Here is a 23,932-nt window from a genome sequence, read left to right on the forward strand (position 1 = left end):
TAAATTTATCTAAGCTTAAGTTTGATGCACAACTTAAAACTGGCTGTATTCATGCCGCCTGCTTTATAACCCCAAGTTAGCAAAATAATTTCTTCATGTTGCTGCTACCTTTCTGGCCAACCATATTGGTTGTAAGAACATCCCTGAAACCATTCATGTGTAACAGTGAGGACACTGGATTCTTAACTGAACTGGGACTCCATGCTAGAAATGACGAATGGAGGATACCGGCATCCTCCATGTTCTTTGTCTCTACAAGGCAAAACGTGGCTGGAAGCAACTTCCACACCACTCAGTCATGCAGCAAAGTCAAATTATGGATAATGATTTTTGCAGCCTGGACCACAATCCATTGAAGGCACCGGTCTCATTTTTATTCCCACAAGCTGTGCGTGAACCTCAGTGGAGGGGCACAGGCACACACATTTGATCAACCCAGTTCCTTTTAATGTGACTTCTATTTCAGAACTGTTTCTTTTTATGCCCTCAAGTCTTTTGTGGCAATATCACCTGTGGCCTAATGTGACAGCAATGCTAAATTATATCTTGATGGCTAATTAGGGTAATTAAAGTGAAAGTAATCAAATCAAAGTAATGGGCAAACTCTTAATAAAGTGGCAAAAAATCTCTATTAATCATAGAAGAGTTTTCTCTTTTGAATGTCAAAGAACATTGATAAGGAAAAGGCTGGACTTAAAAATGGCCCTGGCTTAAAGGAACATCATCGGTCTAAACACTCCTAAAGACATAACTGACCGCTAAGCACATTTTTTAAAAATTCAGGGTAAAATCGCAGGCTGCACGACAGAGTTTGCTGCTTTTGGTAACTAATTCACTTTATCTCGTCCCACCGAGGGTCAAGGGACCCGCTGCACTTCTCCTGAGGTTTGGTTTCCCGCCCTACGCCCCTTCCCGCCACTCGGGTCTCTCAGCAGAGGGGCAGCAAAGCGCAAGCAAAGCCAAAGCAGCCCGTCCCGAACGGCACCGCCAAGTCCCGCCACCGACGCGGGAAGGGGCTGCCGCGGGGCCGGAGCCACCCCGGGGCACAAACTTGCAGTACCCGCAGCCGCAGGCCTGGTTTTTTCCCGCCGCCCCCGTTGCGGGGCCGCAGGGGGAAGGCAGGCGGCATGGGCGGCTGCCGCCGCGCAGGCCCGCTCCCCTGCCCGCCCGCGGAGCCGGGGCTGTGCTGGCGGTCTCCAGGCAACGGAGCGCCTGGCTGCCCGGCCCTGCTCTCCGTCCCGTCTCCATCTGCCTCGCCTCACCTCACCTCAGCTCGCCTCGCGTCGCCCCAGGAGCTCGGCGGCGAGAGCAGGCCCCCGCCGAGGCCCATCGCAAGGCGGCGGCGGCAGCCCCAGGCCCGCTCGGCAGCGCCCGGCCGCTCCCGCCGACGGCCGCTCTCAGGCGTTGCTTCCCACTCGTCCGCTCCCGCCGACGGCCGCTCTCAGGTATTTCCCGCTCTCAGGTGTTCGTGCTCTGGGCCCGGCGGTGGGGGATTTCCCGCGCTCCTGAGGGCCGCCCACCGGGAGGGCTCGGCCTTGCACCCCTGGGGCCGAGGAGCAGGCTCGGGTCCTTGCGCTGAACCGCATCGTTCCCACTGACCCCTCAGGTGGAAATGGGGAGAAGCTGCACGTTTTCTTCTCGCTTTCCTCATTCTTCAAGGCAAAGGAAGAAAGGCAAGTGGCGGGCCAAGCATCAAGGTGCTGTGCGGTCTCCTCTTTGTCCACCGCCAGGACTGACATACTGTCTGGTGATTAAAAATTTATCAAACTGACATCTCAGCCAGAGAGGACAAAGCCCAGTAGGCCCCCCAGCCCTGCATCCTGGGCCATCAGTGGGTTAGGGAACACAGAGAAGGTTGTGTGGCTCCTTTCTGGCCAATGTTACATGGCTGTGGACTGGGAACCTCTGTACTGTTTCTTTTCTTTATGTTGCTTCCCCAGTAAGCCTGTCAGTGACAAAATGCTGGCTTTTCGCAGGACCTAGGCTTGCTTGTGTCTGTCAATTGGAAAGCTGCCCCCCAAGCGAAAAAAAAAAAGCTGTGTTCCTGATTTTCTGTTTTACAGGCACTAGGCACATTTCCTCTGTGATGCTGCTTGGTGAATATACAAGTGCAGAAAATGTCACCTCAAGATCTCGCCACACTGCTCTGCAAAGAAGGGGACCACCATCTCACCCAGCACGAGTTCCCAGTAGCCACTGCTTTCTACATGGCTGCCTTCAGCTGCAGTGCCCCCACAGCAGTACAGAAAGTGAACTCCTTAGACAAAGAGCTCTGGGAAAAAGTGATAGCCACCCTGGAGATGTGGTGCAAAGGCAAGAATCAGATTCCCAAGATCCAGAGCAAGAATTTGGCCGTTGTCTCCCTCAATGTGGGAATAGCTGCCATCTTTCTCTCCACCCTAAGTCCCGACAACGTGGTATCCTCAGTATGTAAACTGGAGACCCTGCTCAGGCGAGGATGCTTAGAGGAGGTGGTGAGTCAATGCAATACCCTGCTCAATGCTAACCCGAAGGATTCCATGGAGCTGCTGCTGCTGAGGGCGTTGGCATGGGTGCTGTCAGGGACACAAGTTAGGAAGGGAGTTGCGGACTATATCCAAGTGTTTGTGATGCATCGGGCTGAGGCAGTGGCCTATGTGTGTACTAGGCAAAGGGAACACCTGCCACAGATTATCCAGGCCTTTTCTAATTATCTCTCAACAAATCAGAAAGAAAGCCCAGACTGCAGTTCCTTGGACCAGTGGCTGGGCAACTGCTATGACTTCCTGTCTGCAGTGGCACCGGATGATAGCTGGGTTTGCAGGGTGCAGGCAGCTTACCTCTTTAAGAAACACAAATTTGAGGAGTGTGTGGCAGTTTGTAGCAAGGCCCTCAAGGGCTTCTCTGCTGATAATAATGTCAGAGACGAGAAAGCTTTGGGTCTGCTCTTGGAACGGGCTGCTGCATATTTCTTCTTGGGTGGACGGATGCAGGAAATGATGCAGGATTTAGCAGAAGCCTTTGCAGCAACCCCTGGTCAGGCAATGAAACACTTTGAAGAGCTTTTCTCACCACATGACACTGAGAAGATAGAAGAACAGGCTAGAACTGTCCTGGAGGTGAAGTTTGCAGCATACAGGGAGGCTGTGCGTGCTCGGACTGAACTTAGAGGCAGTCATGGTACTGAACTGCTCCCTTCTGTCATCCAGACAGTCCAATTCCTCCTTCAGATCTCCCCAGGGTCCAAACGTGAGCTCAGTGTTCGGCTAGCAGACTGCCATCTCCTGCATGGACACACCAGAACTGCCCTGGATATCTGTGACCAGCTCTTGGCAGCAGAGCAGAAAACTTACTACAATACTCTCTTAGCATTGCGAGGATTCTGCTTCCTTCATGCTCACGACCATCAGCAAGCCCTGCAGGACTTTCAAAAGGTCATTGAGCATGATTCCCCGCATCCTAACAGCTGTATTAAAGCTTTGTGTGGGCGTGGACTTATCCGGATTTCTGGTGGCAGCCACTATTTGGCAGCCCTGGATTATATCACAGCTTGCCAGTTAAAGCTGGAAGAAACCGTCTTCACAATCAAGTCCTATGTGCCGTGGAACCAAAGAGGACTGCTGCTAAAGGTTCTCCAGGAAGAAGGACAGAAGATGCTCCAGAAGAAGAGGTACCTAGAAGGCAGTTCAGCCTGTGGGCAGTAAAAGAAACAGGGCTGGGCAGATTCCTAACGGAAAGAGAGCGGACTGAGCAGTAGAGAGGGTACTTGTTTCAGATAACTGAAAACAAGATATAGTTCCTTTTAAAGTTCCTAATAACATAACAGGTTGAAATAAAACTGCATAAGTGTGGCAATTCCAGCAAAATACTGGTTTGCTGGTGTGTCAGGATGCGATAGGGCCCACGTAGCCAAATGAGCTCGATCTTTCTATGGAAGTTAGTCCACGATAGACCGATTAGCCTAAGCTGGGAGCGAGCAAAATGTCAGGACATCGGATGTGACAGAGATTTCTCATCTAAAGGAGTACATACACCCATAATAAAACAGATTCGTTGGTGCTGGCTGGCTCCTTTCACTCTCAGCTCTGAAGTGAAGGATTTGGTGGGCTATGAAGTACCAAGCCCCTAGAGAGTGTCCTTCCAAGGACCTGTCCTTCCAAGACGGAGCTGAGGTGCTTCTATGCGCATACGTGGTGCTGGCAATCCCAATTCTTTTTTCAATGCTAACTATATTAATATCGTATTTAAGGCTGGGAGATCTGAGACAGGAACACTGAACTATTCCAGTTAAATCCATTAAAACCTGAGTTTGAAGGTAGAACAAGGACTCTGAGGTTTTAATACTTAAAAAGCATCTTTCTAAATGTTAGAAAAGATTGCTCATCATAGTAGTATCTTTACTAGTTTTTTGTTTCTTCCAACACAAAACAAGTTTCAGTGTTTCATTTTCAAAGTTTTATCTGACCACTCCAGGAAGTCTTCCCTTTTCTCCGAAACGGAATTTTTCTATTACTTTCTCAGTTTTCCCTCATGTGAAATACTAATATTTCAGGGGTAAACTTCAAATTTTCAAGTGGGAAATAGCATGTGAAAGTTCATCTCAGTGGCTGCTCTTTAAAACTAATACCCACATTTGTTTAGTCTCTTAAACATTTTGGTACGATTATGGCCTTTTCCTGCAGTTGCATGGCGCACATTTCACACTCGGTCCTGGAGGACAGAAAAAATATGTTAACTTATTCAGTGTTGCACTGGCAGATCAGGGAACAGACACAAGCCCCCTTAGACACGGGTCACTGCTTCTGGAACAAGAAGCTGCCTATTAACACAGTTCTTCCGAGTCCATGCGAATATTAATGCACAGCTCTTCCTTAGAAATGGCTTTTTTTTTTCTTTTCACTATCAGCATTACTTTTTCCTTTTCCCATTGTGGTATCAGCTGCAACCACAGATATGAATCATGATTTGTTGACCTTTCTTTAGAGCCACAACTGCTTAAGAATATGTTTTTATAAAGAGGGATTATGATTGTGGAATTAAGTGGCAGAAATATTTATGGTGCTCGATATGGTAAAATGTATCACCCATTTTGATACTGGACTGATAACCTGCTTCTTAGCTTCCAGGTGAGACAAAGAGGCTCTGTTACTCTCATTAGATTTTTTTCCTTTAAGGTGATCGTTTGGGGTTTTTTTGTTTGTTTGTTTGTTTGTTTTTTCTCCAGAGATGCCCCTGGGGTTTACCAGCTGGCTTCTCTCTTGGTGGAGCTGGACACTTCTGATGAAGCATCACGGATCCTTTGTGCTGATGCCCTGTACCAGATGGGCTGTGTAGAAGAAGCTCACAAACTGCTTTTACTAGCACTCTCAGGGAATCCACAAAGGTCTCCCACCCTGGCTAGACTTGCACTTCTGCAACTGAAGAAGGGTTTCATGTATGATGGCAACCAGGTAAGGAGCACCCGGCTGGCAGAGCAAATGAGAGAGTTATCAGCGACGGTAGAGTCAAGAGGGTCAACAAACCTTTTGGCTGATACAGAAGATGCATGGTAGAACTCAGGAGGGACCGCTTTATAGGCATAGGCTTGCCAGAGGGTGTTCCAAGAGCTTTCAGTTTCCCAGCACAGTGCTCTGCTTGCCTCCTGCTCCTCAGTGTTGCTGTAAGGCTCTGAGTAAAAGCCTCAGTGTGAGGCCACCTCACCCCATCGCACAACCTGGGATGGGTTTTCCAGGGAGGCTGCACCTACCCCAACCTGTGCTTCAAGACATTTCTCAGGAATGGTGGCAAACTGGTAGATAGAGGCCTCCTAAGTAGGCTTTTCTGTCTGAGCACAGGCCACACAAGGACTCCTAGCTAAGTACAGCCCATTCGTCACATGCTATTCAATGGCACTTCACATCAGACTTGAACTAGGCAGAGCGTCCCGCCCCTGGTGACAGTATTGATGGGACTGGCAATTTTCCCCTAGAGAAGAGAAAGCATAACTACTACCTAACTGATTATCCTAATGAAGCATTGTGGGGGTTGTGGGGCGGGGAAAGAAACAAAATCAGAAGCTCAAATATCAGTTTGTAGTTTTCTTTCTTTTGTGGCTGATGACTTGTGCTTGAAACCATGAAAGAGATTCCAACATGTTGCTTCTCCTACCAAAGATTACGAAGCCGAATTACCAGGTTCTGCCATCAGAGGGAACTATTGCATTTTTTTTAAAAATTAGTAGCCAAAAAGAGAAAGGTTTTATTGTCACTGCTTCATTACTCCCTATGAAAAAATAAAAGTTTTGTATAATTTGCTGCCTTTGGGAAGGCTATTAATGAATGACATTACTTTATGAGAGTTCATATCCTTGGAAGTTGGATTCCTATCTGCAGCTTCTGCTACAAGTTCTAGATAGAACGTATGTGTCACCAAAAATTTCTCTTCAAAATGTTTTTGTCCCACCTGCTTGTCAGCACCCAGACAATTGTACCTATTGATAAAAATAGAGAAATTAATAAGTTCAATGGTTTTGTCTGGCGCATCAAGATAACTTTGATCTTGTCCTGGCTTCTCTGGCTCAGATTTGAATGCTGAGTACCTGCTAAGCACATTTGCTTTACTGGAGGAAACACCTTTTGATTCTTTTCCTTAGGAAATGTAGTAAAAACATGCTTGGTGATTTTCACTCTAGTGAATGGAGGCAAAGATACCGTATATCAGGCAAGATTCTTCTTCAGGAGGACAGTAGTTTGTGGATTTGAATCCGTACTTTTCCCAGATTCTCAACAGCAATACTAAAAGACAGGCACAGTACTTCACTGGTTTTCCATTAATTCACTGGTTTCAATTTTACAGTCAAAAGGTGTCACTGGAATCCTGTTCCACAGAAATTTTCTCTCTTTGGGGCAGTCATTCTGTGGTTCAGCTGTATTTATAAAACCAGTTAACTGCCAGCCTGGAAAAGATGCTGCCCAAAGTAAGCAAAGCAGCATTATCTATGTCCCCATAATTATTTTCACAGCTGTAGTGGTGGTGGGAAAAGATAAGAAGTAATGTTTTCTCCCAACACGCATTTACAACAGGGCCAGCTGAAGAGCTAAGTAAAAGGAATTCACAGTCCTTCCCTGGACCATGGCTGGCTAGAGCCCTGGTGAAACGTGAGGAAACACTGAATAAAAGCATACTTGTCTCACCAGACACTAATATTTCCAGTTTTAGCATGACTTCATTTATCTTTTCATGCCAATCTTTTCTCTTCTGCATTTTCTCTCACATTGTTAAGCTGCTAAAGAAAGTGATCCGAATTGGAGATACCTCCTGCCTCCTGCCAATCATGGACATTTTCAAAGATGAAGACAGGAAGCTGATGCAAACTCACTGCCGTTTCAGAGCACTGACCATCCTGAAGGACAAACAGGAGGACACTGGCATCAAAGAGGCCATTGCCTACCTTTCCTTTGCCATCATTGCTTCAGGTAGGGTTATCAATATACTGATAGGAGATTTACTTCTCTGGGAAATCAGATCAGCGGGTAGGGAAGCATGTCCAAACAATTCTCATCTGTCATTTCCCCACTGAGAAGATTGAAACAGTAGAGTTACAAAGGCAGGTGAAGAGCGGGATAAAATTTGTTTAAAGTAGCAACTCATCTGGACCATGAAATGGTGCAATTAAACAGTGGCTGCAGTTCTTACAGTACCATAAGTAGCTTGTGAATGCCTTGAAATGCATTGCAAGGGCGCAGTTTGGTTCTACAGGGACATCAGCCCCTCCCCTTTTCTTTGCTTGTCCAGAAGACGCAGTATGTGATTTTGTTATGTTGGTTTTTGTTCCAACACACCCATGAATGCATCGTTCCAGTGCAAAAGAGTGAATGCACTCACTCACATGCATCATTATCCTAGCTTTTCCTAAGGAGAGAGAGATCAGGCTAACATGGAAATGCTTCTGGCACATTCCAAGTAAAAGCATGTTCATATGGAAATCTGCCTTTCACTCTGAGCAAATGTTATGACAGCAGCATCAAGAAGAAAAGAGATTGGTTTATGAAAATGGGAAAAAAACCCCGTATATTGCTTTGAGATGGTTCCATTTCACAGCCCGTGCATTCCAGCTTATCAACTCCCCACCTGCTAGAACAGATGCTTGTTAAGAAATAGATATTGTCTTTATGGGATCCAAGTGATAGAGCTCCAGAGCGATAATAACCTTTGGTACAGAAGTTTTGGACCATATCAGGAAGGAGAAAAAGCCTCATTATTGTAAAAGAATTGCTAGGAGCCCATCTGCTGGCTCATCTCTGCAGGCAGCTGTGCAAGACGCTGCATTTGCTGACCTCCCTATGAAAAAATATTTACAGTGGCACTGATGATTTATCATCCAGTATTAGGATGCCACGATTACTGATTGCAACCCTGGGCAAATTAAGATCCTTGTCAAAATTGCCTTGAAAGGAAGGGGCATGTGGATGGCAGAAAGATATATGCTCTGCAACCAGTGAATTAATGGACCATGATTTTCATTGCCAACTATCTGTGTTTATTTGGGCAGTACTTATTTAAAAGCAGTGAAAAAAAGAATCTTGGTATCACAAATCCCAGTGTATATTAAGTGTGGCAGTGAATTAGTCAGTCCTGTCTGGACTACTGTTTTGTCCAGAACAGTGTATACCTTCTGACTCCACTTTATTAAAACAATGGCCTCGTGCCTCCATCCCCACATATCTTCCTCTTAGAGCTTTTTTCTCTCATTTGTGCTGCTTCTATTCCATCATACTAAAATCTCTAAGGATTCCTTCTAATGAGTTGGATCCTAATCCAGCTCAGATCCTGAGATGATGGTCATGTCGTTGATAGGTTGCCTCCATTTGCTGCACATTAATGATGTCTTTGGAGAAAGGTGTGGTGGGGGGATAGATGTGGAGATACAAAGACATTCCCTTTTACAATAGCCTCATCTTCTTTTTGCTGCTTTCCAGAGCATCATCACAATGCTGTCTTTTAGAAGTCCACATGAAAATGCATGGAAGACTTTTGGGCAGAATAACAAAGGGCAAAACTTTCCAGATCTCAAAAACTGATAGAAGTAATTTCGTGACAACTGGCAAACATGGAATTTCTCTATACTGTCAGCTGGCTCGGTCTGGGTATCCCAGAGAAGGTAGAAAAAAAAAAATTGCCTGCGTGGGAAGGTTGAGTGCTTAATAATTGCAGGCCACTCTTTTTGCTTCCTTTGGCTGTTCTTGAGGAGACCCACTCTTGCTGAAGCCTTGAGGCAATCAGAAAAGCAGTCATGGATATTTGAGGAGAGATAATGTTGATTGACATGCATATTTGTTTTTATTAGAAACCGGGAAGCTTCTGAGCTAATTGAGCAATGTGATTTTATGATTTTCATTCTGTTACCTTTTCCACTCATTCAGTTTTTTATTACAATGTTCTTTTGGCATACTTAACTAGACTGAAGACTCTTTGAAGTGGGGCCTGTGTTTTTGGTGTGCCTGGCACGGTGTGGTTCCTTTTCCTGCCTGGAAAGTTACAGTTGAGTCACACTAGGACAGTTACAGTTATAAATCAAATTGCAGCCATACAACTACTCTCAGCAAAAGTGCCCTTTCTTTCTGTAAAGCACTGTTAGAATTTTTTTTCCTTTCTGTAAATATAATTATATATATATATACACACATATCTTTTTATCTATTTCCAGAACTGGTTCTTCTGTTTATAACAAGAAGAATCTTTTTTTTTTTTTTTTTTAATTCATCTTAGCAGCAAAATATATCCCCTGAAAAGGTTTTTTGCACATACTGCAGCCCAGACTTTTTTATTGGTCTGGGCTTGCCTGTCCCTTGGTGTACAGCAAGCATGAAGATACACTGGTTTCTGCTGTCAGGCATCCATAAGTGAGAAACATGGCTAGCTTTATGTCACAGAAGGGCCAGGTTCACATTCACATTGGTGGGTGGGCCTACTGGTCTGTGGGAAAGCTTTTAGGCTGACGTAACACCCAAACTGCTTTGTCTCTATGTCCCATTACTGTTTCTGTGGCTTGTGTCAAACACATAGAAATTATCCCAGCCAGCCATGAAAGAAGTGTTTCCCAAGTCAGATGATATACAAAGAAAGAGAGTGCTTTTTCTGAGGTCAGATAGGCATTTTGCAGCAAAGCTAAACATTGAACTCCAGTCCTGAGCAGCAGCACTGAACCACAACTCGCTATTTCCCTGCAGGACAATACTGGCATGTACACCACAAGACCTAGAACATCAGAATAGTCTTATCTTTGTAATATACACTAGAAAACACTTGCAGGATTTCACCAAAGAAGAATAATTCTTTGACAGAATTCTGCTAGCCTCAGCAGGACACTTCACTGACTCAGTACTGTTTTGGAAACCAACCTAATATAGATTCTTTTTTTCCTTTCAACTCAGAACTGATGGTATGCAACAGGAATTCCACTGGCAGCAAAAATAAAGGAAACTACCACTTAAGTACTGTCGTTGTACTTCATCAGGTATCCTCAGGCAAAGTGAAATTTTTCTGTAGCTTCATATGTATATGCTTGGATATCCTCTCTAGCACCCTCTTTGTTCTCCTTCCAGTCACATCTGTGGATTGCAGTTTCTTACCATAGCACTTTTGCCTCCATCCAGCACACCCCTCTTATTCCACCCTTGCCACAGCTCTGAATAAAGTGGTACTTACTTTTCATTCCTGCAGTCTCCAAAACACAACATGTAGGTCTACTGCATTGTTTTCACTCAGCCTCTTCGAAGCCCTTCAGTGGGGCTCAGCGGTCTGCAGACACTGGGATTTCCTGCACCCTGTTTTAGAGCAGTAGATTTGAAACATTTCAAGAAAGTATGGCTGTGTGTCTCTCCTCCAGGTGGTTATGATGAAGATTGCCTTCTCATCAGGGCTCGATGTTATGGGCGCCTTGGTCAGAAGAAAACTGCTATTTTTGATTTTAATGCTGTCCTAAAGGAGGACCCTAGGAATGTGCAAGCTCTGAGTGGACGAGGATTCATCTACCTTGCTCTGAAGCAGCAGAAGGTATTATTGCTGTATCGATTCACTGGTGATTTTTCTGATAGTATTAAGCAATAGTAGCGTGAGGTGCCACAGGCTGTGTCATGGACTCACTGAAATGAAAAGACTTTCTCACAGAATTTGGTCAGTGAACAATCTTGTTTTGGCTGGGTGTACAAGTAGTCCACTTGATGTTACTGATTTGCTTTCCCAAGTCTAGAGAGAGGAAGACTAAACTTTCATCATAGATCTTACTGTCACTTCCATGCATTGATTTGCGATGCTGCAAACTCTCCCCTGTGTTTGACCTCACATTTCCATGACATGATGTTGTGTAAGATGAAATGCAGCAATAGGAGGAAAAAGAAAGAACAGTTTCAAGGTTTAGCGAGTCCCTCTCCATCTGTGAAAAGCTCATGTGTGCAATTAGTGTTACAGTGAACTCTGGAGATTGCAGTATGTCATTGCCTGGAAATCATGGCAGATGTTTGCATGGTTTATCTGCTTCTAATACACTCAGTAGCCTTACACTTTTATCACACCAGTCCTACCGTGAACTTGAAATGGTGCATCTCCAGTTGGGTGCGTGGATTTGTGCTGGTTTATCCTGGCTGAGCCAAATCCTGCTTTCACTTAATCACTCACAGCGTCTCTTTCTTGTTGCTGTTAGAATTTTTTTCAATTATAATCTGAGGAGTTCAAAACACTTTGCAAATAGTCATTCAAACCTGACTTTATGCTTTTATATCAGCTTTGCAAGGGGAAAAGATGGAGCACAAAGACAGGGAAGAGCAAAGAGCTTCCAAAGGTGTGCAGCTGACCTGTGGGACAGCAGAGAACTGAAAGCACCTGAGAGAAAAAAATTATCAATACATAGTTATTGCTACCATTTCATTTTTTGGTCTTGTTTTCACATAGGAGGCAGTGCAAGATTTGACCTCAGCACTGAAGGTGGAGGCAGGAGCAGTGATCCCAGCAATCCTGTCTTTAAAGCACGAAGCCCAAGGGTTGATCACTCAGTGGCTTCTTCAGCATGGCAGGACTGCATTAACTGAGCTTGTTGCTACTAAAGACCTCTCAAAAGAAGAAACCCTCAGGGATCTTCTCATGATTGCAAAAGCACTAATTAAAATTTGCAAAGATTCACAATATCACATCTTCTACACAGATGTTTTGATTGCAAATGGTAAGTTCCCCTTGTTTTAGCTGATCAGACTAAGTGAATGAGCAGTAAATGAAAAGAAAGTGAATGTTAAATGGCAAGTGTATTGCTGTATAGTACTTTTAAAGAGAGGTTTGCAAATGTTTTGGGAAAGAGTATGAAGTAATTAATACCCTTAGATGTAGACTGGGGGCAGGCAACCTAAATCCTGCTTTAGTAAGTTTTCTGACATCTCTCTCTCTCCACGTGGAATGGGTGATAAAGCTTGTACTGGTGTTAACCAACAGGAAGGTATGAAGAGGCACTTTATCACCTTCAGGAAGCATTTGGCCACTCTCTTGCTGATGACTTTGCTAGCGCAAGACTAGCTGTGCTGCAGCTGAAGAAGAGGAACGTGCCTGTGGCAGCTCACTCATTCAGCATCCTAGCTAAGAGAGATGAAAGGGAGTTGGGCTTTCTCCTGAACTTCGTAGACGCTAAGCAACAGCAGCATCTCTCTCAGGTACAATGATTTTTTTTATGCGACATCTGTGGATTCAGTAGGGAAATAAATGGGAAGCAAAATTAGGCTGCAAAGATTTTCCCTGCCTTGTCTTGAACAGAAGTATGTGGGAAGACCATTTATCAGATGAACAAGGAACAAATTAGCTTCTTCCTCCAGCCTTCACTTCAGCCAGATCAGGGAGTTGAACCCAAACTTCTTTCATTGCAGTGACCTTGCTTCAGTCTCTGATAATTCATCATTACCACTTCTTACCACTTGGGGGAATTTCTTTTTGGTCTCCCTAACATGAGACGCGTTTAATCCCAATGCTAAAATGAACCGGATGTGAGAGGCGGCAGCTAGAGATTTAACAAGGTCATTGCTAGTATTGTACGCTGTACGAGTTACATGGTAGTCGTAGCTGCTTCTGGGGAAGGGGAATTAATGTTTTGTTCGTTTTCTTGATAAAATCATAGAATCACAGAACGGTTTAGGTTGGAAGGGACCTTTAAAGGCCACCCAGTCCAACCCCCCTGCAGGGAGCAGGGACATCTCCAACCAGATCAGGTTGCTCAGAGCCCCGGCCAACCTGGCCTTGAACGTTTCCAGGCATGGGGCACCCACCGCCTCTCTGGGCAACCTGTTCCCAGTGCTTCACTGTGAAACTGAAGGTTCTGATTCAGTCACATTAAATGCTTCAATCCTTTTGTATAACATTAGAAATTTAAATATATTCACGTTTTTACAGAATGACTAGCCTTTGAGGTTGGTATTGGATTTCTTAGCTAAAACTGTTTGACACAAAAATGGCACATCGGTCTAGTCTACCCAAGTATGTATTTTTCAGTATTTTTTTCAAGTTACTCTCCTGAAGTGCATCCTGCTCTGAGAAAGCATCTCCAGTAACAGACAGGATAAGGTCAGATTGATGATGAGGAGTTTTAACGTTCACTCAAGCATCTGCAATTCTGATTACCCAGAAGCTCTGTGTTCTGAGAATCAGTTTGCTTCCTTTTATTCAATTTGTAGATTGTGTGCACCCTGGTGAGAAGCTATATTGTTATGCTTTCTCCTAGTTATAAAACAAACAACATGTTGATATACTTAATGCATCTGGAGAGGAGTACTTTGTATGTATTTTAGCAAAACAGCAGGAGGATATAAGTAAACAAGTATTAATTTACTGGTCCCTAAGTATACTCCATTATAGAGAAAAGAGCCTCTCTCTTCTGAATAATATAAAAAATTCAGTCTTATGGGGAAGAGTTTGAACATTTTAGAGCAAATTTGCAATCTTTCACTGTATAAAGTTGCTAAAGGTACAATCAAGAATGTGTCTAAGGAGGCGGCTATAAATGAAGACAAGTTTTACAGCTGAATTTCCCTTGCTGCCCTGTCACTCATTCTGTAAGGAAATCTCACAGCTAAGTTCATCCATGCTGCTTTCTGAGAAAACACAGGAGGGATTTTCTTATGCTGTCAATAAGGAAAAAAAAAACAACAACAAAAACCACACACCACAACAACAAACTAATTTTTGTACAGCTTGAAATGCACTGATGTGTTAGGAACTCACTGGTGCCACAGATTAGTGCAACCTTTAAAATGGGAGAGCTACTTTATTTCTGTCTTTTTTTGACAGCTGTGGAACAGAGTCTTGAATAAAGCCCCTTACTAGTGGCTTATGTAGCATGAAAGATTTCTCTGTCACTTAAGAGAATAGGGATACCTGGACTCATTTCAAGGCTGAAACTCAACGCCAGTGTTGCAAGTAAAATAGATTTTTTTTTTCTTTTTAATCTTTAATCTTGTGCTTTTGTTCAACTGAGTAAACATTTGGACTCAAGCACCTGGGAGTCTTTCCATATTCTCTAATCTTCAATGATTTACTGAGTGTGATTGCTTTTATTAATGATTAGCCCAGAATCACTTTTTTCTTTTTTAAGTACATGTATTTCATGACGTACATCACTTTGCTTTGTATGTACTTTGCTGCGGAGGGGAAGGAATTGGTTAACTCACCTGCTTCGTGTCTCAAAGGATTTTCCAGTAGCATTTCCTTTTGCCTGCAAGGTTATTCCAGTTTGTGTGTGAAAGGAAGATCTCAGTAAAAGTGACAAAGCTTACAGACAGAATTAGTGCCAGAAAATCCAGTGACGGCCTTACTTTGCCATGGCTCCTAACTACAGTGTCAGGGAAGGCGTTCTTTCTGTCACCTCCATTTCACAAATAAGGAGTCTGAAGCAAAGAGTTTAGTGGTTTACGCTCAGCCCTCAGCCTCGGCACTCCACGCACAAAAGTATTACTGCCACATTGTTTTAGAGTGTTTGGAGATTACAGGCATTATAGAAATGTGTCATCATTATCTTGGATCTGGTCTGAAAAGCTAAAAATAATTCTACATAAGCTGAATAGGAAAGGGTGGAGGAAGGAGAGCTCCTTGATGTACTGATTTTTTTCATGAAAAACAAAGCAATAAAATTCTTCCATTATTTATAGCCTAAGGGGTCCCGTGCTAAGAAATTTGTAAACAACTGGGACAGCCACATGGGAATAAGAATCTGAAAGATTTATTAAACTGCAAAAGGTCAGAGGAAGGGAGTTTGCTTGCTGCTAGCGCAGCTTCAACCCTTCAGTTTCCTATGTCAGAGGTTAAATGCATGACAGATTGCTAGCTCCTTGTTCAGATCCTCAAGTCATCTTTTTGTATTTATCTTTGTTCAGAAGATGATGCACAAATAAGCTGCTAATTAGTCTGGCTATGGTAGACACCAAAAATGGGTCCCAGCTCAGTTCCTTCAAGTTAGGCAGAGCCAAAAGAGAATCCAGGTGCCTAGTGCCCATGTTTACTCCATCAGTGAAGATAAGAGAGAATCATTTATTCTCAGATGCGTCTTTTTCCTCCAAGTATGATAGGAAGCCACAGATCTTGTGGCTTGCTTACTTTCAGGACTGTGAGTGAGATGTGAAGAAGTCAAAGCGGTGGCTCTGTTAATAAATGGCAATACTGTATCTGGTGCAGTAAAACCAAAATGATCCTGGTTACCATGCTAGCAGGTTCAGCATTAGATTAATCATTCAGGAGAATAACAAAAATTATATTTTTCTTCTGCCATTGAGACAACAAATGCACTTTAAAGGCTGCAAATTACAGTTTAACTATACAAGACATTTTGAGGAACCATGCTGTGCTCTTTAGAGCAATGGGATCTAGGACTTTAGAATTTCTAGGGGGAAAAAAAAAAAAAAAAAATCTTTTTTCAGGATGCTCCTCACATGCAGATGCAATTCCACCTTGATCCCTTGATAAAATACTGCCACTGAGAAAACACTTGCATTGACTATTTGCCTTAAAAACACTTGAAAGGACAAACTAAATTTGCTACTCTTTGAAATGTTTACACAGATATCTGAGATGTTTTTGGCCAGAACTATTAAAGCCGGTGATTGGCACTATCAGTGAGAGGTCCTGTCTCTGTTTCTGTGTGTGGAAGCTGAGGGACTCTCCAATAAAGATGGCTACATAAAGGATTTGACATTCCTTTATAGCAAAATAACTGGGGTAGAACTCTTCATAAACTGTGAGGAATGGCTAAATTATTTCTTGCCACTGGACTCAGATGAGGTGCTTGACCTGCAGTATCGATCCATTTAATCCAGAACCTGTTTACCTTAGTTCTATTAAACAGCAATCAATTCTAATCTAAGTCAACCAAAATAAAAAGACAACGCACACAAAGAGAATGGAAGACCTGAACCGGCTGTCAAGTGTGGCTATGGAGACAGCGGCTAGGCTAACTGAATTTTGGGGAGCCACAGGCATCCAAAGGAAGTGTGTGATGTCCCATAGAATGAGAGTGATGAAAACATTTATCCTGCACTTGAAATCTCAGCTTGTTTGGCTCAGCCTTCTGTAAGACTTAAGCTGCTAGTGACAGCCTTGTTTATTACTTAAATATTCACTCTGCTGTAGCACATTAAAAGCTTTGTTTATTACCAATAAAGGGAAATAATGAGAAATCCATTTGAGGCAAATAGTTCTAATGGAGTTTTCTTTATTGACCTCTATGAACCTAAAAAGGCTCCTTCTGCCGTCTCTTTACTTGTTTTTCCCTTCAGACAAGGGCAGGTAGTTCACTTAAACTTGAGATTAATGATTAGCAAAGCCATCATTGGCCATTTTTTCCTACAGCTTGGGTAAACCTCAGTAGAGATTAACCTTCATTATTAGCACATGCAAATATTTGTGGGGCAGTGCGTGGGGCTAACTATCTATTGACCATTGATCATCTATTGACCATCAATTGATTTACTGATGCAGTTTCCATATAGTCACCTGTTAGAGCAGACCATGGCAGAAATTTGGTTTCACAGACTGAACACTCTACTTTTATAGTTTGGTCCAATTCAGTTTCCAGTTGATATGTAATTCCTAAGGAATGTAAGCAGTTCAGAAGAAATGTTCTGAGAAAGTTTTAGCAAAACATGCAGAAACAACGTGTGGTTCAGAAACTCTTGAGATAACAGCAAGCGCCCATTGATCTGAGATTTTTACATCTGCATGCAAAAAAAATATGCCAATGATATGTTCTCCAACTAGATGCAATTTCAACATTTGAAAACATATCCAAAATTTCTTAGTGTCTGTGTCTACCTGATGGCCAGTCCAGACTAGATATTTTACTCTTTTTTTCCCCACTTTTAATAGCTAATATTAAGTAACTTTCTGTCCGCAGGTAGCTGCCCAAGAAGGAAAAGTGCTGATTAAAGAACATCGCTATGAGAAGGCTCTTGGTTATTACACCCTGGCTGTCTTGACAAGCAAAGATAATCCAAGGTACCTCCGACAGAGGGCTGCTTGCCTTCTGCACCTGAAAAAATATGACAAAGCTTTAGAAGATATGGAGAAAGTGATCCAGAAGCATGGCCGTAACAGCCTTAAAACACGCGTTGAGAACCACTGCTTGAAAGGACGCCTGCTACTGTCAATGGCTGAGGAAGAAGCAGCAGTTAAGCAGTACATTGAGGCACTGCAGTTAGACGAATCTATGGCATTGTGCAGCATCATGAATGGCCCTGGCAGTGAAATTTTAACCAAAACTTTTCATAAGATTGCACAATACAATTTTGAAATGCAGCATTATGAAGAGGCCTGGAAAATCACGGACTATGGTCTTAAAATTGATAAAAATACTGAACTTAAAAAGCTGAAAACAAGACTTAAGCGAGAGGCATCGAGCTGTAGCGTACATTAATTTGTCTGGTTTGGGATTTTCCATTGTCTGATTGCTTTCTAGTTTGTTTGTGAGGCTTCAAGAATAAGGGAAGGATGCGAAGCTCATGATAAATATGCAATGGACATGGCACTGAATATGGTACAGCTAGACTAGGAGCAGAAAGCTTCAGGTAGTGAAACTGAACTGACCAAGAGAGCTATGAGAAAAAGGGAAATTACGGCATTAAGTACTCTTTAAAATTATTGTGGATGTATGTGAACTCCTGCTTGTGAAGAAAGTGTATTGTCTGACTAACTAACACATTGGTTCCAATCATAGCAAAGCAAATCATTCAAATAGCTTACAGTTTATGAATAATCATCACATATTTCCTTGCTATTTATTTGATTAGCTTTAACACATTTGTAACAAAGTAACGTTTGTAATGTGTTTTATATTTGTGAAAGACCGTGTGTTACACCGCTCAGATGACCTACTCCTGAATGGAAGGAACTGCCCTTGTCACAGTCTAGTGTATTTGCAAAGATCAGCACCAGCACAGGGGAGTAGGAGCTGGACAAATGTCAAGTAAACTGTTTTTCTGTCGCAGGGAACATAGATACTATGAACGGTGAGACTCAGATGAAACATCCAATCGAGTGACTAATACCCTGTTATCTGGGACACACAGGCAGCTGTACTCCAGACTTCACCTTGGACTTCCAGATCCCTGTGTCTCATCTTGCCAGCGCAGATAATGGAGATAATCTTTCAGTAGGGGCGTCTACAAGAGCCCGTTAAATATAATCTATCACACTCCTGGCTATTTGTGCACGAAAGTGAGCGATGTGCAAGTCAGGGTTGAAGGCAACAGCCAAGATGGCAATGTGATTGCTCTGCAGTGATTCAGCACTCGTTCCTCATCACCCAGGCTGGACAGCATGGGAATCAACATCTCGCGTGCTCGGAAGGGTTTTGCCTGCTGTCGTATATACAGCTTCGCCCCGCGTAAGGACAGCTGGACTTGGGGGGCAGCACACCGATAGTGCTGGTGTACCCAATTTCTGCGTGGTTTGGCGTTTCGGCTGTGCGATAGCAGTCTCTAGCTGAGTTTGGAGGCGGTATGCCCATGCTGTGCAAAAAAGGAAACAGTGAGGTGGAGCCCAGAACATCAGACTTGTATATTTGTTTTGACTGCTCCAAGTGAATTTGTCCCAGTGTTTTTGGAGTGTGATAATACAGCCGTGGAGAAAAATAGAAACTACTATTGAAAACAACGATCAAAGCAGTACTGAGAACCGCTCTCCTGCTTTGATGAGGATGAAAGGGAAATGGAACATTTTCTTTTTTGTTACATTGTTTTCTGAAAGGCAACATTCCAGAAACTTCATTCAGCAGCCATGCAATGGACCAAATAGGCAATGATACCATCTGTACCCTTGCGTCTTTTTCTTCTTCTCTGCATGTACCTTTTTTTTTCTTCCCTAAGAGCACAGGTAAGAGTGGCCTTCTTTCCTTTCAAATTCAAGAAAAGTTACTCTGATTTTAATCCTAGTGGCACTGATGCATACTTTTTGCTCCTAATTGGCATCAAGATGCTACAGGATAGTTTCTTTCCACACATAAAACTATATCCTTAAACAAATGTTAGCTACATTTGCAAGCTGAAAGAAATAACTTTGCTGATTTTTCTTCAAGTAGTAATCAAGAGATAGGAATTTCTCTATGTCTCATGCTGAAATTTTTGAGAAGTAGTTGTTCAGGGTTTGGGAATTTTTTTTTTGCTTGATTTTTGTTTTTGGTTTTTGATTGAATGGAATAATAAATCTCTTTACAGCTTCACATTGCAGTTCTGTTAGCATTGCCTCTTTCAGTTGCAGTTTGATTCAGTGTCAGTCAGCCGATAGTTTCTCTCTTTAACAGTTTGATCCTTCTGCGGCTTTAAAACAGAATAGTTTCAGTTGGAAGGCATCTACAGTTATCACCTCGTCTGACTGCCTGACCACTTCACGGCTGACCAAACGGTAAAGGACATTGTTTATTATTATTAAGGACATTGTCCAATTGCCTCGTAACACTGACAGATCTGGGGCATCAGCCACCTCTAGGAAGCCTCTTCCACTGTTTGACCACTCTTTTGGTAAAGGAAGTTTCCTAATATCTAGTCTGAGATATCTGTCTATACAACGTACTTGCATCGTATAGATACTTGAGACAATGTGTATATAGTCTCCTTTGCCACAATTAAAATTGCTGAAGATGTTCCATAACCATGGAAATACAGACATGCAAAGAACACACAGATGCTCAGCTGCACTCAAGTGAAATAACTTAATTACAGAGAAACCATGAATTTGCTTCTCCTCCCAGTTATCCATGCTGACAGATAGGAATAATATTGGTACAAAAACTGTATGAAGAAGGGATCGGGGCTTAAATCAAAAAGAGAACAAAACAGTCCACAGAGCCTACTGGATCAGTAGCCTTTCTGCTGAGAGCGGCAGTACCAACTTTCTGACTTTTACTGGGTAATTTCTAATGAACTGAGTATTTCTTAAAGCCCCAAGTCTTTCCATTATGTAAAAACAGGATACTCAGCTTTTCTCAGATCACCTGATAGTCATGGAAAGTACTGGGAAAACAATCTAGTTGTCCTGTCTCCAAGGTTAATATTCCAGCCATTAGCCTGGGCTGCCTCTTGGGAAGTTTGGGGGATTTGGGCATGGTTTTTTTGTTAAGTGATATATTATTCTTTGCCACTCTGAATAGAGGGCAGTTATTGCCCCTAAGTAAATTTTTCTTTAAAAATAGGGACCACGTGCATCCCGGCAAGATTGCTGCAGAGTTATGCTGAGGAAAAATTTGTTTTCAGGTGCCTATAGCTGCTGTTTCTTTAGGCACCAGGAAGGCACATAACTTCTTATCTATTTCTCCTGATCTAGATTAATGGCTGCTTCTCTCAGCAGATCCTAACTGTTCTCATCAGCGTTTTTATTTGTTTCTTTTCTCTGTCCTCTTTCTGTGCCTACTAAACTACTGTGATCGAAGTCCTTATCTTTGCCTGTGCCTAAGCTTCTGATTTGTTCTTTATTTCTCTGTTATGGGCTTGCTTTTCCAACTAATTTCTCGGAATATCGAATAGATCTCTCTGATTAGTCACAGTAAGAGAGGCTTGATTAGCAGCATCACTGCATTATGCACGCCTAGCACAATTTCACACTCACCACAACCCATTCTGACACTCATTTCCTGGAGTCCTGGGGAACAGACAGGATTAAATGTAACCCATCTATTTCCACTGCTGCCCAGCCTGTGCACCTAATGGCCAAAGCACCCCCACACCTGCAGATTCGCATACCTCCACCACTGGACTGCACTGTGCTTTGCCAGAAGGTGGTCTCTTTCAAAGCGCAACATGCTGCAGTCTGCAGGGAAGGAGTCCTCTCTGAGTACCCAGCACTTTTAATAAACAGTCCCCATCACTGGTGCTGGTTATAACTCAGGCTAATTGTGATCTTTCGTTCAGTACTGGTGAGGCCAGAAGACCATTTGAGATGCCTTAGTAGGATCACTGCACGTGAGTCTGGCTCTAGCCAGGCTGCTGCTATGTTAAACAAGCTATCACGGCAATCGGCAGAGAGGGCATTGTTCCCACTAGGGAGCTATCCTTGGCTCCTTTCCTTTCAGCCCAGTCTCCCCTGCCAGCAAGTTGTGCACCAGAAATCTATCCGTATTTATCAACAAACATCTTTCCCTCCAGGCTGATAAGTCTCATTCTTATCTGTTGCCATACCCATGTCAGGATCTGGGACTACTCAGCTGAATCACCTCCCTCATTATATACATGCCATTTTCTAACAGGATATTGTTTCCACTTCTGCCAGACTAAAGAGTCTGGATAGAAAACCTGCAGTGGTCATTTCTGTATGTTTCTTTAATGTTAAGCTGCAATTCATCAAGATTGTGGAGCTCTTTCCAGCTGCTATGAGACAAATCCCTCATTCTGAACATGCAGCTGACGGTTGAAGTTATTTAGAAAAGGAACTCTATTGTAACACTTGCTCCTTGAACGTCTCTTGTGCAGAGTGCTTTCGGACATATTCGTAGGGCATGCTGCTGTAACTGTCAGAGAACTGAAGAATTCAAGTACATTTATATGAATCAACACCGATGCAATCAAGGGGAGAGTATGGCCTGATAACCTATGTAAATAGTGTAACTAGATACCCATTTATTTGTGAGCCAGCCTGAAGCTACATTTATTGCAAGGAAAGATTAAATACCTGCAGTTTATTCAACTCTGAGCTGTATGCAGACACTACCAAATATTTCTTTACTCCCTATGAATTTTGTTCCTTTAAAGTGTTCTGCAGCCTTAGTAACGCACCAGTTAGGCTGTAATAACTGCAGCAAGAGTACCTTAGACAGAGCTAAACTTTGAACTCTTCTGATCTCATAAGGTTTTATTTTCTTTAAAATCATATCATTCCCATTTATTTTTCCTGTTTCAGTTAGGTGCTCCCAGGTACAAAGAGATTCTAAACACATCAGCCAACTTCAGCAACTGATCAAGTGCATTTTTGAAGCTGACACATTGCCTGGGAAGTCACTGTCCTTACTTTCCGTCTAATTCACCGTGCTTCCCAGATTTAGATCATGGTGGAAATTTGGCTCTGGCTTGCAGGCGTGCAAACCCAGGAACTTTAATGAGTTTCCGTGTGCATAAGTGAGGACATTCCGCTTGACTTGCAGAGGCAGATGTTTCACCTTAATGACAGCTAATCTAAAAGCCGTTTCTTTTACTGTCACTTCCCTGTGGAAGATTAACCGTGTTATCATTGTGCTGCTTCTGCATCAAGCAATTTCCAATTTGCCAGGGCTCTGAGGAGTCACTGTCACCATTAATTTAGTGTGTGACATGAAATTATCACTGGCATTATAGTCTGCCTTTGGAGTCTTGGCTATTTCACTCATATTTCAGCTAAACTGGTCTATGTTGGAACCTGTTGGTTCAGTCAGCCGTTACTCAATGACACCTTAAGGAAAGTGACTCATTATGTAGAAGGCACAACACTCCAGAGTTGGGGGATTCGGAAGGCTCCTTCTCCTCCTACTCCTGCTGCGGGTTCCAGGAATGACTTTTTCATATTCGTTTGTTCTGTAGGATGCCAAAGAATACTGCAGACCTGCACCTGCCTCACAGGTGTATACAACTCCAACACCCCAAGAACGGGGCCAGTGGTTTATTTAGTCACAAAAGTTTTTGGAGGGTAGAAGACAAATACAGGAGGATATTGCTGTTTGTAGCATTCAGCAGGTGAGACTGTATGAGGACAGGTGAGGAACAAATCTCCATCCCAAATGGCAAGGCCAGAGAACATGAGCCAGTTCCAAAGCTATGTCAGCAAAGAGTGGAAGACAATCACAATCATAGTGATGTTATTTTCAGTTTCTCACCAATGGACTGGCAGTAGGTATGCCAGTGAAAAAACACAGCTTCTGTTCTGGTCAGCTGCCACTGCCCACTCTTGCCCTTCCCTTTTGTCACAGCCTGGTGCCACTGACCCAGACCTCAATACAGATGTATAACCTACGCATATAAGACTTGCACAACTATTTCAATTTATTTAATTTCCAAAGTTTATTTTGGACGTACAATGCATGGCCAAAACCTACTTGAGACCTTGCCAAGTCTACTCCGAGTTCCTGAGAACCTGTTCTGCATGCCATACAGGACTGAGCTTCACCTGGCAGATTAGCTGGGGCTTTAGGTGCCTTCCCATCCAACCTGATCGCATCTGTATGTTCCCTGCACGATTCCAAAAAGTCAAGAGTTCCAGAGAATAAACTAGCATAAGGATTTCCCCACAGACTGTAAAGGAAATTAAGAACAGTATCTGATAATAAGTTTGCATGTCTCATTCCTGAACCGCATCACAGTAAATGAGAAAATTGAGCTGTAAAGCCAGAGGGGGAATGTAGGAGGGAGCAGGAAATACAGGAGGATGTTAATCATTCCATTCCATTCCTGTTTTGCATTTTGTTATGCCCCTCAGTTGTACTTTCATCTCCAGGTCAGTG

At 43.1% G+C, this 23,932-nt stretch overlaps 1 protein-coding gene across 1 annotated transcript; it reads left to right on the forward strand.

The window, feature by feature from the left end:
* The first annotated feature begins 1,368 nt into the window (after positions 1-1,368).
* TTC34 (tetratricopeptide repeat domain 34) lies at positions 1,369-17,914 on the forward strand. The gene is made up of 8 exons (XM_086764651.1): positions 1,369-1,445; positions 2,064-3,649; positions 5,204-5,429; positions 7,241-7,433; positions 10,847-11,013; positions 11,908-12,175; positions 12,439-12,653; positions 17,372-17,914. Exons 2-8 carry the CDS (start codon positions 2,118-2,120, stop codon positions 17,888-17,890), a joined length of 3,120 nt encoding a protein of 1,039 aa, XP_086620777.1. The 5' UTR covers positions 1,369-1,445; positions 2,064-2,117; the 3' UTR covers positions 17,891-17,914.
* Positions 17,915-23,932: the final 6,018 nt, after the last annotated feature.

This window comes from Chlamydotis macqueenii, chromosome 21 (genome assembly GCF_036417535.1).
Source record: "Chlamydotis macqueenii isolate bChlMac1 chromosome 21, bChlMac1.mat, whole genome shotgun sequence".
Taxonomy (NCBI): Eukaryota; Metazoa; Chordata; class Aves; order Otidiformes; family Otididae; genus Chlamydotis; species Chlamydotis macqueenii.